The 16,486-nt window shown below is 40.1% G+C and overlaps 1 protein-coding gene across 1 annotated transcript; it reads left to right on the plus strand.

Moving 5' to 3' along the window:
* Positions 1-4,350: 4,350 nt before the first annotated feature.
* On the plus strand, positions 4,351-16,033 carry lonrf1 (LON peptidase N-terminal domain and ring finger 1). The gene is made up of 12 exons (XM_068588981.1): positions 4,351-5,086; positions 7,476-7,585; positions 8,391-8,513; positions 10,197-10,388; positions 10,510-10,723; positions 10,915-11,020; positions 11,129-11,243; positions 11,356-11,477; positions 11,583-11,741; positions 11,909-12,071; positions 12,298-12,450; positions 14,460-16,033. The coding sequence occupies exons 1-12, from the start codon at positions 4,483-4,485 to the stop codon at positions 14,616-14,618; spliced, it is 2,220 nt and encodes a 739-aa protein (XP_068445082.1). The 5' UTR covers positions 4,351-4,482; the 3' UTR covers positions 14,619-16,033.
* Positions 16,034-16,486: the final 453 nt, after the last annotated feature.

Below are 16,486 nucleotides of genomic sequence, written 5' to 3' on the forward strand. Positions count from 1 at the left end.
ACAGAAATGAACAAATGTTTTATCTTTTTTATTAATATTATTTCTGTACAGGTTAATCAAAGTGCACTATTAAATGTATTAAAATAAGAAACAATGAATTTGTCATTTGTGTACACGACAGTTAGTTCTGGGTGCTAACACCTCCTCAGATCCAGAATAACTCTGGATTTTCCTCACTGTCATATCCATCTCTTTCCATGTCTAACCTTCATTCCACACCAGTATTTCTATGATTGAGCTGCATGCATTCAGGGCATCAACTGGCTTCGTAAATGGTGATCTCACTCGTTGTCTTGTTTCTCACATGAAAGTTTCATATAGCGGAAGACAATGAAGTCTGTTGTACCACAGTTGACCTGTCTGGACCCGGCAGACTCAACAATAAGGGGCGCAGTCATGCAGCAAAGAAGAGGTCCAGGGTCAGAGGGGACGGCAATATACCCCGTTATGTTTTTAATCACATGACAAAATGAGAAATAGTCACATGTAGGAGCAACAAACATGTTATCCATTAACATGTCGTGTCAACGTTTGTATGATCTAAAACCTGGACTGTGCATTTATACAACTTAATACTCTTTTTCTAAGGACGGTGAACCCTTCATGTACTCAGGAACTAGAGATTAAACAAAGACACACACATACAAGTTTAAATGTGTGCATGTCCCTGCCTCTGAACTTGAAATGTGCAATCAACAGATTTGTCTTCTCTTTTGTTTGAATAACAGATGAAAAATATATTAGGCTTATTCTGTTTACCTCTCTCTTTTTTTTCTAACTCTTCTTCTGTGAGTGTCTGCACACACTCACTATGATTGCTGGTATGTTTCTGCATGCACATGTGTATGTATTTTGCTGGGAACACAAACACCTCGATGAGATTATGCAGGAAAAGATAGGCTCCAGGGCTGGTTTCCCACATTGATAAATGAATGCAAACGTGCAAGCAAATGCTTCTCTCTCTCTGTGCGTGCGTGCGTGCGTCTGTGTGTTTTTCTTCCAGTTTGTCATACATTTATCAAAAATGCTGAAATCATGTTTGCAAGATAACAGTGTGAGGTTATTGCTGGATCCATACCAGGTGTAATTTTGAAATACTTATTTATATGTTTTTTACAATTAAGAATCCCCCCCCCCCCACATTGTTCCTTCCTGAACCAGCGGTTATCAGCACAACTATTGTATTGTTTGATAAAATGTAAAGAATGCAGTAAGAATGAAAGATGACAGCCGGCTTCAACCAACTTCAAGGTTAGGAGAATAAACGTGTTAAATATTACAAACTGCATGTTTGTAAAATCCACATTCATTAGTCTTCTTTGTATATTTGCTAGAGGTATGAACAACACCAGCAATACCCTAATTGTTTTATTAAATCACATCACATTGTGCAGTTAAAACAGTTTCCCCTGGTGTACGCATCAACTTGAACAGTGAGTAGTCGTGTTGTTGGGTCACATATGACAGGAACTCTGGGGGCTCATCATCTCCATGTGGACGGGAATGCTCTGATACTGCCCATGGTGTTGTTGTGGCAACAGAAATGGTGTGTCATAATTGAAAACACATTGTGTTAAGACTCGACATGGAAAAGGACAACAGATATTTGGTCACAGTGTTTCTACAGTTGACCTCATACAACTCCTCATCAAATCTTTATATTCCAGGAATTCCAGCGGCTGGAAGTAAAGCTAAGAAACAATGAAAGACAGATCTGTCTTTTTTTTTTTCCAGAAAAAAAAATTGGCGTACACCCACACCTCCACTACACACATTCTCACATACACAGTCTAGTTGTTTTAATGACCTAATCACTGGTGCCCCAGATATGGTGGGGTCAACTCCAAATAAATTAGTGCATGTTCATGTTTGTATGCACATGTGTATGTGTGAGTGGAGCAGAAAGAGAGAACAGACGCGGCATGATGAGGACATACCGTGATGTCTGTGCAGCATTCTGATATGTAAGCTGTTTATCTGCTATCCTTCAGTTTGAACCTTTGTTGTTTATGCGGCATTGGACACGTCCAGCTAACGCCTTGTTGAAATGTCTCATGTCAAACACAAGGGGTCACAATGTAATGTCTGTTTTATAGATCAACATCGCCCTCTAGTGGTGGTTTGGAATAAAACGTTTACCCACGTTGCAGATAGCAATGGGCTCCACTCTCACTTAAATTAAGTAATCTTTAATCTGAAAGAAACACGTCTTTCATGCAAATATACATATATATATATATATATATATATATATATATATATATATATATATATATATATATATATATATATTATTGAATTGCTTGTGCATGTTTTTAGTTCTTCTTTATCATCAGCAAGCTAGGTTGTTTTAATTAATCAAATACATACATTTTTAACCAAAACTTTTTAAATACATTTTAGGAAAAAACATCAAGCTGTACACGTGAAGGTCTTCAGATTTCAGAGTGCCAATGGGCTAGAAACATAATCTAATGATAAGAATACACAAACCCAGGGAATATGTTCAGTTTATGCAACTCTGTATGAAGTCATTTATATACTTGAATGAAAAGTACGAATGAAAAGTACTTTATTAATCTCCAAGGAGAAATTTACTTCTCTCCTTGAATTAGATGTTAAAACCAGCTTTTTACTTTAATACATTACATTTTAATCAGCTGACGCTTTTATCCATAGTGACTTACAATAGGGGCATTCAACCATGAGTACTCAGAACAACAAGAATCAAGAAAGTACAATTTGTTCAACAAAGCCAAACAGCACAGCTGTAGGCTGTATTCGAGGCTAAATTCAAGCCACTCGGGGTTAGACTCCTCAAAATGACAAAGAAGATGTATGTGTCTGGGCACCCGTCCCTACTTGACCCCTGATCCATTTCCTTCTGAAACATCGTGTAAAATGTGATGAATTCCAATAAAACTGTCTGACTGTGCCTTATTTGTGTCATGCACCACTTTGAACACTAGAGGGCAGTCTCCCTCCACACTATACAAACCGGTTCACTATCCAGCCCTGTGTGGCCTCATATACGTAAAGCCTTTCCAAGTGTTGTGGCACAAAATAATATTTAATTTAATAGACGGATGAGCTAGGCAGAATACTGATCTTTTTTTTAATTGTGACTTCACAAGACAAACTTGTTCCCAGTATTGGACTAAGGTAACAATTTACAGAAAAGCTAATTAATCCCGAACTTGACCAACAGAGCGTTTGCAAAATAATGGTATGCTTATTTTGTGGTACGCTTATCTTGCTTTTTAAATTATTGTTATTCTTCTGCTGTTTGGCTAGTGTCACGACAGCACTGTTTGGATGTTGTAGTCATTAGAGTAACACTTTCATGCTTTTTCATTGGAAATTATCAATATAAGTGACCTTCAGCACATTATGTTTCCTAAAACCAGAGCTGTTTTTATGGCTTCAGATCAGGAGGTTTAGTGTCGTTGACATTTATACTAGATCTGTTTTATTTGTTTGTTCATTGAATTGCCTCAATACACACCACTATATATGTGGAAGGTCAATTGCTTTCTTATTTTTTGTTGTTGTTTTGTTTTCTTCCTTATTTTTGTATTTATTTACACAAAGCAAATTAGTGGTTATAGGCCAGCAGTAACCCATTGCTCCAGGAGATGACAGTGCAACATGTTGTGACAACAGATATGTATGTATGTATTGGGGCTAAGATATACTGGGTTTGGGAAGGAGGCTTTGATGGACTTCTGCCAAAAGGAAGAAAATAAATGCTTAATTTGAAGGAACAATCTGCCATTTTCTTTACATTACATTATTCACACATCATTCGGGAAACTTATGATAAATAGAATATAATACAACTTGAATACATTTGGCTCACAACAGCATAAAAGCAGCACAAGCACATATAACATACTATACAGAAAAGCACAAAAGAATGTGGCAACTAGATAGTTAGTGCCATAATAAATTAGACAGACAGCGAAGATTACAATGTTAATATAAATATGGTAACGGGACAAAATCCTATTACATAACCTCGTATGACAGGGTTTATCGTGTACGTTTTCTGCCAGCTCCCAAAAACGCACAATTGATAAGAAAAATGATTATACAAAACAAGGATGTATATGAATTGTTTGTGTGATATTGTTTTGTTTTATATTTTCGTGCTGGTACAGCAAGGGGGGTTCAGAAGCAGAGGACTATGGGACAAATGGGTGTGCTGTAACTTGGCATATTTTCAATTAACTTCACTACGTCCTTTCCGTAGTTATGAAACTTTCGAGCGCAGGTTTTATAATCACGCCGTCCTGACCAATCAGGGCTCGAGTTTGCGTTCACGTGACGGTGTTTCTTTTATGCAACAACCCTGTGTCTAAGGGAAAGTCGGTCCTCTACACACTGTGAAGGACCGCGCCAGCTATTGAAATGAGTAGGCACGTTAAAATAAGAAACCCGGAATCCACATAACATTTGTATTTTTCTTATTTTGACGCCGCAATGTCGCTCCAGCCGCAAGTGGAGGACGCACAGGGTGCGAGAAGCGGCTTCTTCATCGGCGTTGACTCGGACGGCTTCTTGGAAGAAGAGCAGGACCACCATCCACTCATACTTCAGAAAGCCAACGCGCTGGCATCGAACAACTGCCTGAAAGAAGCCATCGACTTGTTTTCGGTAGCTATGCGGTACGGCCCCGTGCAGCCGGAACAACTGGGCACCTTGGTGGACTGTATCCTCCGCAACTTCAAGAGAAAAGGGCCATCCTCACTTTCGTGTCGCGGCCAGGACGCGGAGGAGAGCCGCGGGGAGGACGTTTTCGACTGCCCCAACTGTCACAGTTTTTTAGGCGAACCTGTGACGATAGCCTGCGGACATTCGTACTGTAAAAGATGCTTACAGCGACAGCTGCTCTCCAAATGCAAGCTGTGCAGCGCCGACGTCGGCGGCGGCGAGGAGAAAGCCAACGTCATTCTGTGCGGACTTTTCGAGAAATGGTTCCCCGACGAGATGAAGCGGTCGAAAACGCTGTGCGAAGTGGACGAGCTGTGTAGGAGAAGACGCTACCACGAAGCCGTGTCCTTAGCAACCGATGCAATTCAGTGTGGTGAGTGTATATGTACTAAAAGAGCCTCCATGCATGTTTCCCAGAAGTATGTGTTCCGGGTGACGCGTCAGCTGCGCACTCTCACTGAGCATTCCAGGAACATGAAGTGTCACTGGGACGTTTCTGCGTAGAAATGACACATTTACACGCGATGCAGCACTCTGCGTCCATCGTTCTCATTCGAGTAAGTTATGCTACTGACCCACATTTTTGCAAACCTGTAACGTTTTACCAGTCTGTTGCTCGCCTCCTCTCAATAAGCTGTGGTGGTATTGTAGGTCGAGCCTGCTTACGAAATTGCTTACACGCTGAGCATGCGCGACACAGTGCACGTTGCATAAGGCAGGTCGTGACACGCAGTGGGACATGTTTTGTAACTTATTAAAGGACATTTGGATTTTGTAACTGGTATCGCCCTGATGAACTCCATACATGCTCCATTCACGAGTCAATTTATGAGGCTGGTGGTCTACTCTGAGCCTGGCAGTGAGTTTACTCCTTGTCACGGATCCTGACATGTGTGTCGTGAGAGAATCACTGGACACAAAGCTATCTTTGTGTCCAGTGATTTACAGTTGACAAGACAGTGACGGTGGAGCTGGAGAACATCCCAGTAATGGTTGCAAAAGCTTGTATAAATGAACTCATGTGTTTCTTTCACCAGTCACAACAAGGAGCTCAAGTGCCATTAAGCAAGGCACTTGATGCCCTAGCTGTTCTCGTGGAAGTGACCTGGAAGTTGGACGTTACCTGTTTGTTCACTGTTTAAAAGAGGATGATGTGTTGTTGCTATGGTGGATGGATGGATTATCCTAAATGTTGTTTGTGGCAGCAACGAGCAAAGTTATGAAAAATACTCAATACTCACAGCAGAGTGTGTTCAAGTTAAGAGAATCGGACAACAAAAATGCAAGGTATATGAAGTGTATACAGAGAAAGATCTTGAGGAAGTAGTTGCAGATGCCAGAAGGACCAGGTGGTTATGAGCTTTTAACAGCATTTTTATTTATTGTTAACATAATGTGATGATTGTGCTGCACACTGGGCCTCACAGTGTAGATTCATATCTGAGCTGAGCTCCGACACACTGAAAAGCAGATGTCTGGTTGTCCAACAGTATGGCTTGAAATTGTTCTGGGCCTTCACCCGGTTTATGGGAGCTTATGGAAGACATTCATGGAATCTGGGTCAAGTGATGTAACTTAAATGTAACGCTGCTGTAACTTACCTCGGACATTCCACTAGTTGATTGGCAGTAGTGGACACACCATAGATCCACAGTGTCTATGGTTGGACGCATGTCTAACCGCCTCTCTCTGCTTGTTTCCTGTCTGCCTTTTCTGTCCAGTTGAAAATGCCCAAAATAATGTAAGAAAAAAAAAAGAAGTTATACATGCTATTTAGAGGTCAAATGAGGGTAACTGGTGTGGACCTTTCCAAGACAGTCACTTGACATTGGGTCAAAGATGCACACTGGCAGTTAGTAGAAGAGTGCTTTTGACAGTTCTGGTCCTCAGAGCTGCAGACAACCCGGGAAGAAGCAGGACAGAAACCTCCAGATATTTAAGGTTTTCATTGATGTTATATTGGCTAGACAAACTGCCTGTGGTCCTGCTTACATTAGCATCTGATAAACACCGGAACAATTAACTTAATCCCATTTGTCTCAGTGAGTGGTTATACATTATTTGCAATGGCGAGACTCAAAACAAAGTTGAGTAATGAGATGAGTACCGAATATCTGCTTTTAACGTGATCCACATTATTGAAGGTCATGGACACATTTAGACTTAATTACTGTAAAACGCAAAATAATTTAGCCATCATTGCAAATGTTAAGCGTTGGATAAGGCCAATAGGCCTCGTATCATTTGCTGTTGATTTTGAGTACGTGCCAGTACGTCAGGCTCTTGTGTTCCCTAATAATATAATGTAATATTTGCACAAATTCTGGAAAGATGTTCCTCAAGAAATCAATTAATCAAACAGTGGTCATATCTCCTTCATCATGCATTCTTGTCATAGATAATCCACCAAATAATCCTCCAAATCCATTATACCTCCTGAGAATCCTTTGCTTGTCATGTGGCTAAGTAGTGTATCGCATGGGAACTGACAGAGTTTAACAACTTTCTCATACCTAGAAAAGTAGAAAATGGTAGTGTATTTCTCTTTAAATTATAGCCCATTTAATTTAGTCAGTATACTTATTATTATGACGTATCTTGTGTTATGATCATAATATTAGATTAGAACATAAGATGTATTTTTTTAATGATATTTGTTGAAACTAAAAGACTGTGCTTTCCGATATATCTAAAGATAAACGCTCAAATAAAAACCTTTTCTTATTGCGAATAAAGATTTTTCTTCCACACTTCTCCTGCAGATCCAGAGACGACGGTCGCAGCACGACTGTCTCGTGCGGAGGCATACATGGCTCTCAAACTGTACCGTTTGGCTTTGGAGGACACAGAATGTAGTCCCTGTTCTGCTGAGGTACGTCACTCACTGACACTGCACTCATTTGTTATCCTGTGCTACAGAAATGTTATTTTGGATTAAATTGTCTTGCCAGTCCGCCTTCTCCGATATATTAGTCAGCCAGTTATTATGAAGATAAGAGGTTTTTTAAAGATTTCCAAGGCCACAGACAGTGAACACCTCATTAGTCATGTCATGGGAACATAGTGACAACTTAATTTTATGCCAGTTTAAAGATGTAAGATTGTGATGGTGAAATGTTGATGTGTTTCTTAGCATCTGAATTCATCACAGTCTGAAAAAAAAATTCTTAGGATTGACCCCGTTGTTTGTTTGGTTACACGCCTATTTTTAATGACCTGCTATTTTTAAAGTAAAAAGCCTCTTCGTAGGTTAAGTAGTGACAAGAGCATTGTGATTAAAGAAGGTTTTCTAGACCACAACTGAGAAGGTCAACATTGACTATTATATTTAAAACGTCTATATTTAAAACGCCAAATGTCTGGGTTGAAGCTTTGGATATTCTTTATTCACGGTGAAAAGTATGTCTTAAGTATGTCATATGAATTCATTGGGTATCATTGAAATATTTAATTTAAAGCTGCATCTTTTTTGAGTTTAAGAAAATAGTGTTCTGTCTGGCTGTTTTAAAACAAAAGTTCAGCATGTCTTGGAATCTGTTGTTAAGATGCATTTAAAGCACAAACACCTGTCATTAAGAGTTATAGTTAAAGATGGACCTTGCACGTGAGTGAATACACAGTGAAACACAAATATTGGTCCAGAAGTATAACTTTTCTCTTATCATTCTTCCTTTCAGGCTTTTTTTAGGAAAGCTATGGTGCTGCATGAGATGGGCCAAGTGGACGAGTCTCTCCAAGTCTTCCTCCACTGCCTGGCTGTAGACGAGGACTTCCCCAGTGCTAAGAGACAAGTGGAAAAGGTTCAATAAATTAACTACTTGTGATTAGTCTGCTGACAATGTGGGACAAGAAAAAACTAGTAGTCAGTTGAGTTAAAGTGGCACTGTGTTAATGCAAGTGGAGTGGAGGAGCTCGCTTCAATACAAGTCAAAGCTTTAAGTAAAACCTGCGCCGTTGCTTCAAGGAACCTTGGAACTGTTTGATTGGGCAGCCGGGAATGTAAAGCTCAACCTTTTTATTATCTTTTTGCACAATAAAACACGTTAACATATTGTGCAATAAGATAATATTATTGCACAAAGCTATTTGTCCTGTTTTCATAGCTAGCTCCTATTATACAACATTGACTTGATGATACATCTTGCTGAGGCATGGATCTTAAAATCACACTCAAGCTTTATTACTTGGATTACAGTATTTTTTTCACCCTTTTCCCAAAAAGGTTCCAAATGGTGAACCAAGCGGATTGGTTTCCGAGCAGGGTGTGTCTGTGACAGGGCCGGGGGGTGTGTTGTGAGTTATCGTGATAGACTACCGAGGTAGCGATAACGGATCGCTAAAACCGCTCATTGTCCTCTATGTACAAACAATGTCTGGTGTGTCCTTACAATGGTCATTTTATTCTGTCCATCCATATTGATTTCACTCAGTTAGAGCATTTGTCACACAGTCAGACACAAATGTGTATATTTTTACTTTCTCTCAGCCACGAAGGTTGTCCAGTCTTTGTTTAAACTTTATTTATCAGGGAAATGTGCAGTGCCGCAGTTGCAATACAAAGTGGGAAGAGTGCAAATATAAAAGTCTCAGGTTACAATAATGTACATATGAGGTGCAAATCCAAATAAAATGTATCCAAGTAAAAATAAGGTGAACAGTAGGGATCAGTCTCAGTCTGTCATGGACTTGCGTACACATGAATAATGTCTTGTGACTCTGTCTGTAATGACATTAGTACCACTTAATAGATTGACCACAGGATTGTAGTTATGTCAGAGCTCAAGTGGACTCCAATATGCAGTACAGCATACGTTTTGGTTTCAGTGTGTTGCATTCAACCCAGATAGTGTGCATTCATAGCACGTCTAATCAAGTTTGTGTCGCCTCTAACCGCACTTGACATAACCGCACTCAAAGACCTTCCCAAAACCCATATAATGAAAACAGCTCGATAATGCGATGGAAAATAACAAGATGACATGACATGGTCGCCAACTGATGCCGAGCATAAGATGACATGTTAGTTGAGGAACTAACTATAAAGGAAGTGGAGAGTGATGTGAAGAGTGAGTTTGAGAATACACTAGTATAGGACTAGCTGTACTTATTTTTAAATGGATGAACTGGGAGATGAGGTTGATGGTTTCTGTTCCTGGTCCTACACACAGGAGGAGTTACAGTATTGTGTAGTTGAACCTTTGGTCAATAACCCCTCTGAGGACAAAAAAGTCAATATTTTCTTCACCATGCACTACACGATTTGAGGCTTGGTTGAAAAAAAACTAAAAACTAAACCGTGTTGTTTAAACACAGTTTTCTTCTTAAAAGAATCACAGTTTTGCTTGATTTTTCAACTAAACCTGCCAATTTAAAAATAACAGAAAGTTTGATTTTGTTTTTGCACCCAGACCACTTTTCAAACATAATCTGCCTCTCACTTTTAACAATGATGTACTTGCTGCCAAACTGAATGCTTTTTACAGATCCTGTGTGACTTGCTCTCCCCCGCTGATGAGAATGTCAAGGTCGGCCTGAGGGAAACGACACAGAACACGTCACCTCACTTGCGTAACAAAATCCTCGTGGCCGATGCCGAAGCTCAACCACCGAGCCCGGTCCAAAGACAACACCAGGTCCCCGCCGCCTCGGCACACAACCATCTGGAAAGCCCTGAGGTACGAGCAGAATGCGTAATGGTATCGAATTGTTTGAAGAATGGCTTCAATGCTTTTGTCATCACGTTTACAATAGAATCATCGTTAACCTCTTAACGGTTGGCCTTCTGTTGTTATTCAGAAACGGCGGGAAAGCCTTGAGCAGTCTGGTCTGAGCAGAGCTCATTCGTTACGCGCACATGGCTTGAGTGGTGCCGAGGAAGGGCTGAAGAGAGTTTGCTCTGCCCCTGAGTTGAGGGACGAGGACAAGGGGAGCGTGCTGAAGAGGAAACTGTCGGTGTCGGACACAGAACACTGTGTTGTTGACAGTGGAAGTAACAAACTTAAAAAACAAGGTCAGTGGCCAATGTTAACGTTTTACTGCTTTCTGTTCTTCCTAATGTTTTCATTTCAATTTCCAAGTAAATTGTCTTCTGTTTCTGTTCACACCAATATCTTTTATTAGAACTTCTCATTTCCCAACAACCTACATAATGACTTCATAAAAAATTCAAGGTGAAATGTGTTCTTCTTTGGTTGACTTTAGGTGTGGTGAAAGGCTCTAAACATAAGGCAGCCAAAGCAAAACCCTGCAGAAGTGTTCCTAAGGACCAGCTGGACCCCAATGACTTGGAGTGCTCTCTCTGCATTAGGTAAGGTCACACACTAGTAGGCCAAATGCACACATTTACAGTGAAGGTGACCCACATTGAACACTTGTAACAACACCATTTCATGTTGTATCTCTGTGATCAATCGAGGCTGTTCTATGAGCCTGTGACGACACCATGTGGCCACACCTTCTGTAAAAACTGTTTGGAGCGCTGCTTGGACCATATGCCCCAGTGTCCCCTCTGTAAAGAGAGCCTGAAAGAGGTGAGAGACCGGCCTCTGCATGCATTTGCTCTGAACATTCGTCTTTTTGTGCTGTAAAAAACATGCGTTCCTTGCTTCCAATTGTAATCAACGCATATCCCGCTGTCTCCAGTATCTAGCATGTAGGAAGTACATGGTGACAACTGTCTTGGACATGCTGATCAAACAGTATTTGAGTCAGGAATCTGCAGAGAGGGCTAAAACGCACATGGAGGAGACCAGTGAGCTTTCTGAGTAAGCGTTTCTCTCTCTCTGGCCTGGTTAATTCCAATGTTCATCCTCCTGAAGTTTCTGTAGCAGAAGTTTATAAATGTTTACTACTTATCTCCTTTTGTGTAGTCTGACGAAGAATGTGCCTATCTTTGTGTGTACCATGGCCTACCCCACCGTGCCTTGCCCCCTGCATGTCTTCGAACCACGTTACCGCCTCATGATTCGCCGCTGCATGGACGCGGGCACACGGCAGTTTGGGATGTGTATAAATGATCCCCAAAAAGGGTAAGCATATTCATTGGTATTGATTATTGAATAATATTGTAGGAACTTAAAACCAGAAATATCTCCATATCAATAAAATTGTTTCTGTTTAGGACATCAGAGGAACCACTGGCACAAAACCCAACTTTCTAAAGAAACCAAAAACCAAATTGTGTCCTTCTCTGCAGGTTTGTAGATCATGGCTGCATGCTGAACATCAGGAGTGTCCATTTCCTCCCTGACGGACGATCAGTAGTGGACACTATTGGAGGAAAACGCTTCCGCGTAGTGTCCCGAGGAATGAAGGATGGTTACAGTATTGCTAACATTGAGTACTTGGGTGATACCAGGGTAAGAATTACAATACCGTTTAAATAATATTCACAATATGTTGTGCTGCTATATTCATAATCTGCTCTATTTCCGTGCCAAGTCTTTAGTGGTTGATTTTAGGAGGTGTTACACTTTAAGTAGATACATTTTTGACATTATTATTCATTGCCTATTTTTGCCAAAGGAATGTGTTTTGAAGTTGACATGTTGAAATGACTATATTTAATTGATTCGTCTCCACAAGGTTGAGAGCAGTGATGAGCTACAGAAACTACAAGAGCTGCATGATGCGGTCTATGAACAGGCCCGTGTCTGGTTCCAGAACCTCAAGATCCACTTTCACAACCAGATCCTGCAGCACTTTGGACCAATGCCAGAACGAGAAGCTGACATCCAGGTAAACATCCCACCTTCTCCTTCCATCGCTAGAGATTTGCCTATTCTTGTCCAGATTAGTTTATGTAAGGACGACATTTTAAACTGATTCCACATGAGTATAATCTTCAACTTCACATGAAATATTAGACATTACTGAAGAGTAATTTCTGCACAAGCGTGTAGATGCCTGAGTTAGAGCCAGGCCAAATATTCCCTTTTGAGCAAGTTTAAAAAATAGAAACATATTTTTTATTTCCTTTTTTCGAGGATTTACTGACAAATAAAGTGGTTCCTTGCATTTGTTGTCTTATTACGTGCATATGTTTGCACTATGCTGATATATTGGAGGATTTAATTGTGTGGTTCTCATTGGCCGTATTAAAAATAGTGCTTTATTAAACCTGGGGGGTTTCAGGATAAGAACTAAGAGGAAAAACAGTATTTGCATTGACACTAACTGTCCCTTAAGGTCACTGAGACCTCAATTGATATGGTAATTATGACAATGTTGAACACGTGTATACATTTCTAAAAGGATAAAATTATGAAGTGACGACATCTTCACCAGACGTGAATGTAAACGGCAACTTGACCGGTTGGTGGAGGCATACAACTGCGAGGCGGTAATTCTAGTTTTACAGTTTGTAATTTGTAAAAAGTACTGTGCAGTGAGTATTTCACATGTCAGCAGGTGGGGGGGGGGGGTCTGTTCAGAGCAAGAAATAATTTGGTTAATCGCCTTCCTCCAGTACGTAACTTTTCAAATATCCAGATAATCTCAGAAACACCAATCTATAACTCATATACTCATATTTTTGATGTATTATTATTATCAGAACAAGTGTCAGCTGATCTCTAGCAGTACATTTCTTTAACATTCTGCATGGTTAGTAAAGCTTTTATTATCTCATCTGGCACCGAAAGACCCTTTAGATTCTTAGACTACAAATGGATCATCTTGTAACCCAGTTGCCTTGAGAGGAAACCCACTTTACCAGAGATTCATCAGCTTGAGAAGTCATAACACCTGTGTGTGTGTGTGTGTGTGTGTGTGTGTGCGTGCGCGTGCGTGCGCGTAGCTCCGGCTCATAGCCTGGAGGGTTGAAAGGGATTACAGCTCCGCTCTTAGGACAACCACGGGGTGGAGTCCATTGACAATATAGGCTAAAGAGCTTTATGGGTGCTTCATACCTAATCCCACCGGCTCTGTTGCGTCAGAAGAGTGGCATGAAGAGAATCCCCAATTCTACCACATGCAGACACACACTATACAAGGAAACCAAGGAAAAAATTATGAATTTTGGTGTTGTGTAATTTCGGAACATGTTTGTTCCACAAAACAATTGTTGGGGATAATGGCTCGTGTAAAATGAAGTGCAGTAAGTGTAATTCACTGGAAATCCTTTGGAAGTGCACATTTTGTTACTAGGCATCTGTATCGTCTGTTTGTTTTTTTCCAATACCGGTGCTATAACGATACCGGTGCCTGAATCGATACTTCAAATTGAACAATTTTAAGAGTTTAAAGTATACTATAAATACAAAACACTTGACTTCAAACTACAGCTTCAAACTTTTTAACTTTGAACAATATATTTAAAAAATATATAATTGACACAAGCGTCAGGTGGCCGTGTGCAACAGAACTCCACTCAGAATCAGTTGGATTTTACAAACTGCTGATTTTTTGGACCACACGTCATCATTAATATCAACTGGGAGAGCTTTTCTGAACCAGACTGAGCTGCTCTTGAATTCGGCAAACATCAAAAGAACCGAGGTAAAAACATGTCTCATGATAATCGCACTTTGTGCCGCAGCTTGGAGGGTTTCTCATTCAGATTCCAGCGTTTAAAACAGATGTTTTCTCTCTCAGAGTTTGGCTCTTCTTCTTTAAACGCAATTGTTTTGTCACCGGTTTTTGGTACCCAACCCTATGTGTAACTGGTTCAGGCTGTTTTTTAGCTGTGTAATTCTGACACAAACATGCATTCCTCTGGGTCTTATACTGGTCCTCCTCTCTTCTAGGCAACTCCTAATGGTCCGGCATGCTGCTGGTGGCTCCTGGCGGTTCTGCCCATCGACCCCAGGTACCAGCTCTCTGTCCTCTCCATGACCAGCCTCAAAGAACGTCTGGTGAAGATCCAGCACATCCTCACATATCTGCAGAGCATCCCTGATAACTAGCGCTTCCTCTTCACATCGCCGCAAACATCTTTTGGACTTAAATGACTTTCAAGCAACCCATCTCACTAACTTTTGTTTCTCCCACCAATTGATCGACAAGACGGTTCTTCATAAAAGGTCTCCACGAGATTAAAGCTTCCTTTTCAGAAGAACATGATTGAAGAAAAGCCACTATTTCAATGTGTTCACATTTTGTTGTTGCTGTTGAACAATCAACCTTTAGTGCACCTGCTTGAAGGGCAGTACTTGAGGTTAAAAGAATAAAAGGACTTTTTTTTTTGGCTGCTAGCTCTGAGATTGATGTTAATATGGAGGAGTGAGGTGATTCTGTGAAACTAAATCCTAAATGCTGAAAGTCCAAAAAGTGATAGCAGGATGTGGTTTAGTTGAACCATTGAAAAGAGATTTGTGCAAAACCAAGTGCAACTTAAGATCAGCATATGTTTACCAAACACTTATGAAAGTATTAATCTATATCTTCCGAGCGTCTCTTTCGAACTCCCTCCTCCCTCATGCTGACCATGCACAACGTCCATCACTGCCTCTTAGTAATGGCGATGACTTTCTTGTTGAAAGAATGAGACAAGCTGAGTTCCTTTCCATCGTTTCCCGCTTTGAGTTTCTTCCAAATTGTTAGCCGTTTTACCCCTTCTGACATTAGGTCGGAGGAACACTCGGCGCTGTAATCTCCTTTTAATTCGAAGCTTTCAAATGCTTTTCTTCCCCCTCAAAACTAATCGTGCATAAGACTTATCTTCCAAAACGTTTGTTTGATATGGATCTCTGGAGATCCCGGTGAAGGGCAAGGATTAAGTGTTAAAGGTTCAGTGGTTCTGTCCATGTATTATTTCTCTCTCTTCTGAACCAAAAGATTTAGCTACCCGTTACATCAGCATATTCTTAATTAATTTATAAGTAAAAAAAATACTATTTGTACATTCTTCCCATGTATTTGTACGAGAAATGTTAAGAGGGGGGGGGGAGTCTTTTGATTTGTCAATATTATGACAAATCAAGACAAACAGTTTGCAGACAACTGATGGCTAAGCATTATTCTTCATTCTTTGTCTACTTGGAGGACGGAGGACTTTACTTGCAGTGCTTCAGTGTGGCCTGCGTTTGCCTTACACCACTTTGCATTGTGATTTAAATTACACGATCAGCACGTCGGCTTTATTCCCATTCCGTTTTGCCATAGTGAGAAGTATGTTTTAATTGTATTTTTGTTCTCTTAAGTTGGTTTAAGGCACCATTTGTTCACATTGTGTATTAATATATATTAAAGTAACACAAATCAATTCATGGCTGTTATGTAAATCATCTGTAAAAATGCTCTTTGGACAGATCTTGGCTTTTCAGTCAGATGTTTAAGTTATCAATTTGCAATAATAAATGCACTTCTTTTTTCAACTTCATCCTCAGTGTCCAATGCTTGATCAATTGCCATAGAAGGTGCTGAACCTTACAGTAAAGACCTCACTTAAAGCCCAAAAACATTGGATTCAAATCAAGTCATTCTAGATAATATCGACAATACATGGTTTAAAAAGCATCTCTATTTCTTATTTCTCCAGAATTTCAACACAAAAACTCAACTCGGGACTGTGTGGGTGTGGTTTTATTAGATTTGACAGTAACCATATTAACCATATCAGATTCTAATTAAAATATTGCTAAATTCTGTTTGGTGCATTGTAGTATGTGACATCACCTTTTCCCCAATAAAGCCCTGACCACTTCAGTCAGTCAGATTAGCATAGAGGTGAGAAAAAACACAAACCTATGATGTGAAATAACCAAAGATGTTCAATCTTTGGCCGATACTATTAAAATAATAATAATAGAGTGAAATTGACCCATTTATGAGC

The sequence above is a fragment of the Clinocottus analis genome, unplaced genomic scaffold (genome assembly GCF_023055335.1).
Source record: "Clinocottus analis isolate CAN_PGR_092001 unplaced genomic scaffold, fCliAna1.0.p SCAF_22, whole genome shotgun sequence".
Lineage (NCBI taxonomy): Eukaryota > Metazoa > Chordata > Actinopteri > Perciformes > Cottidae > Clinocottus > Clinocottus analis.

Bases quoted from the DNA above. Each gene is read 5' to 3' on its own strand.
- lonrf1 (XM_068588981.1), top strand. From the start codon at position 4,483: ATGTCGCTCCAGCCGCAAGTGGAGGACGCACAGGGTGCGAGAAGCGGC. The intron at 10,389-10,509 runs GTACGAGCAGAA...GTTGTTATTCAG, and splicing joins ACCATCTGGAAAGCCCTGAG to AAACGGCGGGAAAGCCTTGA. The intron at 11,478-11,582 runs GTAAGCGTTTCT...CCTTTTGTGTAG, and splicing joins GAGACCAGTGAGCTTTCTGA to TCTGACGAAGAATGTGCCTA.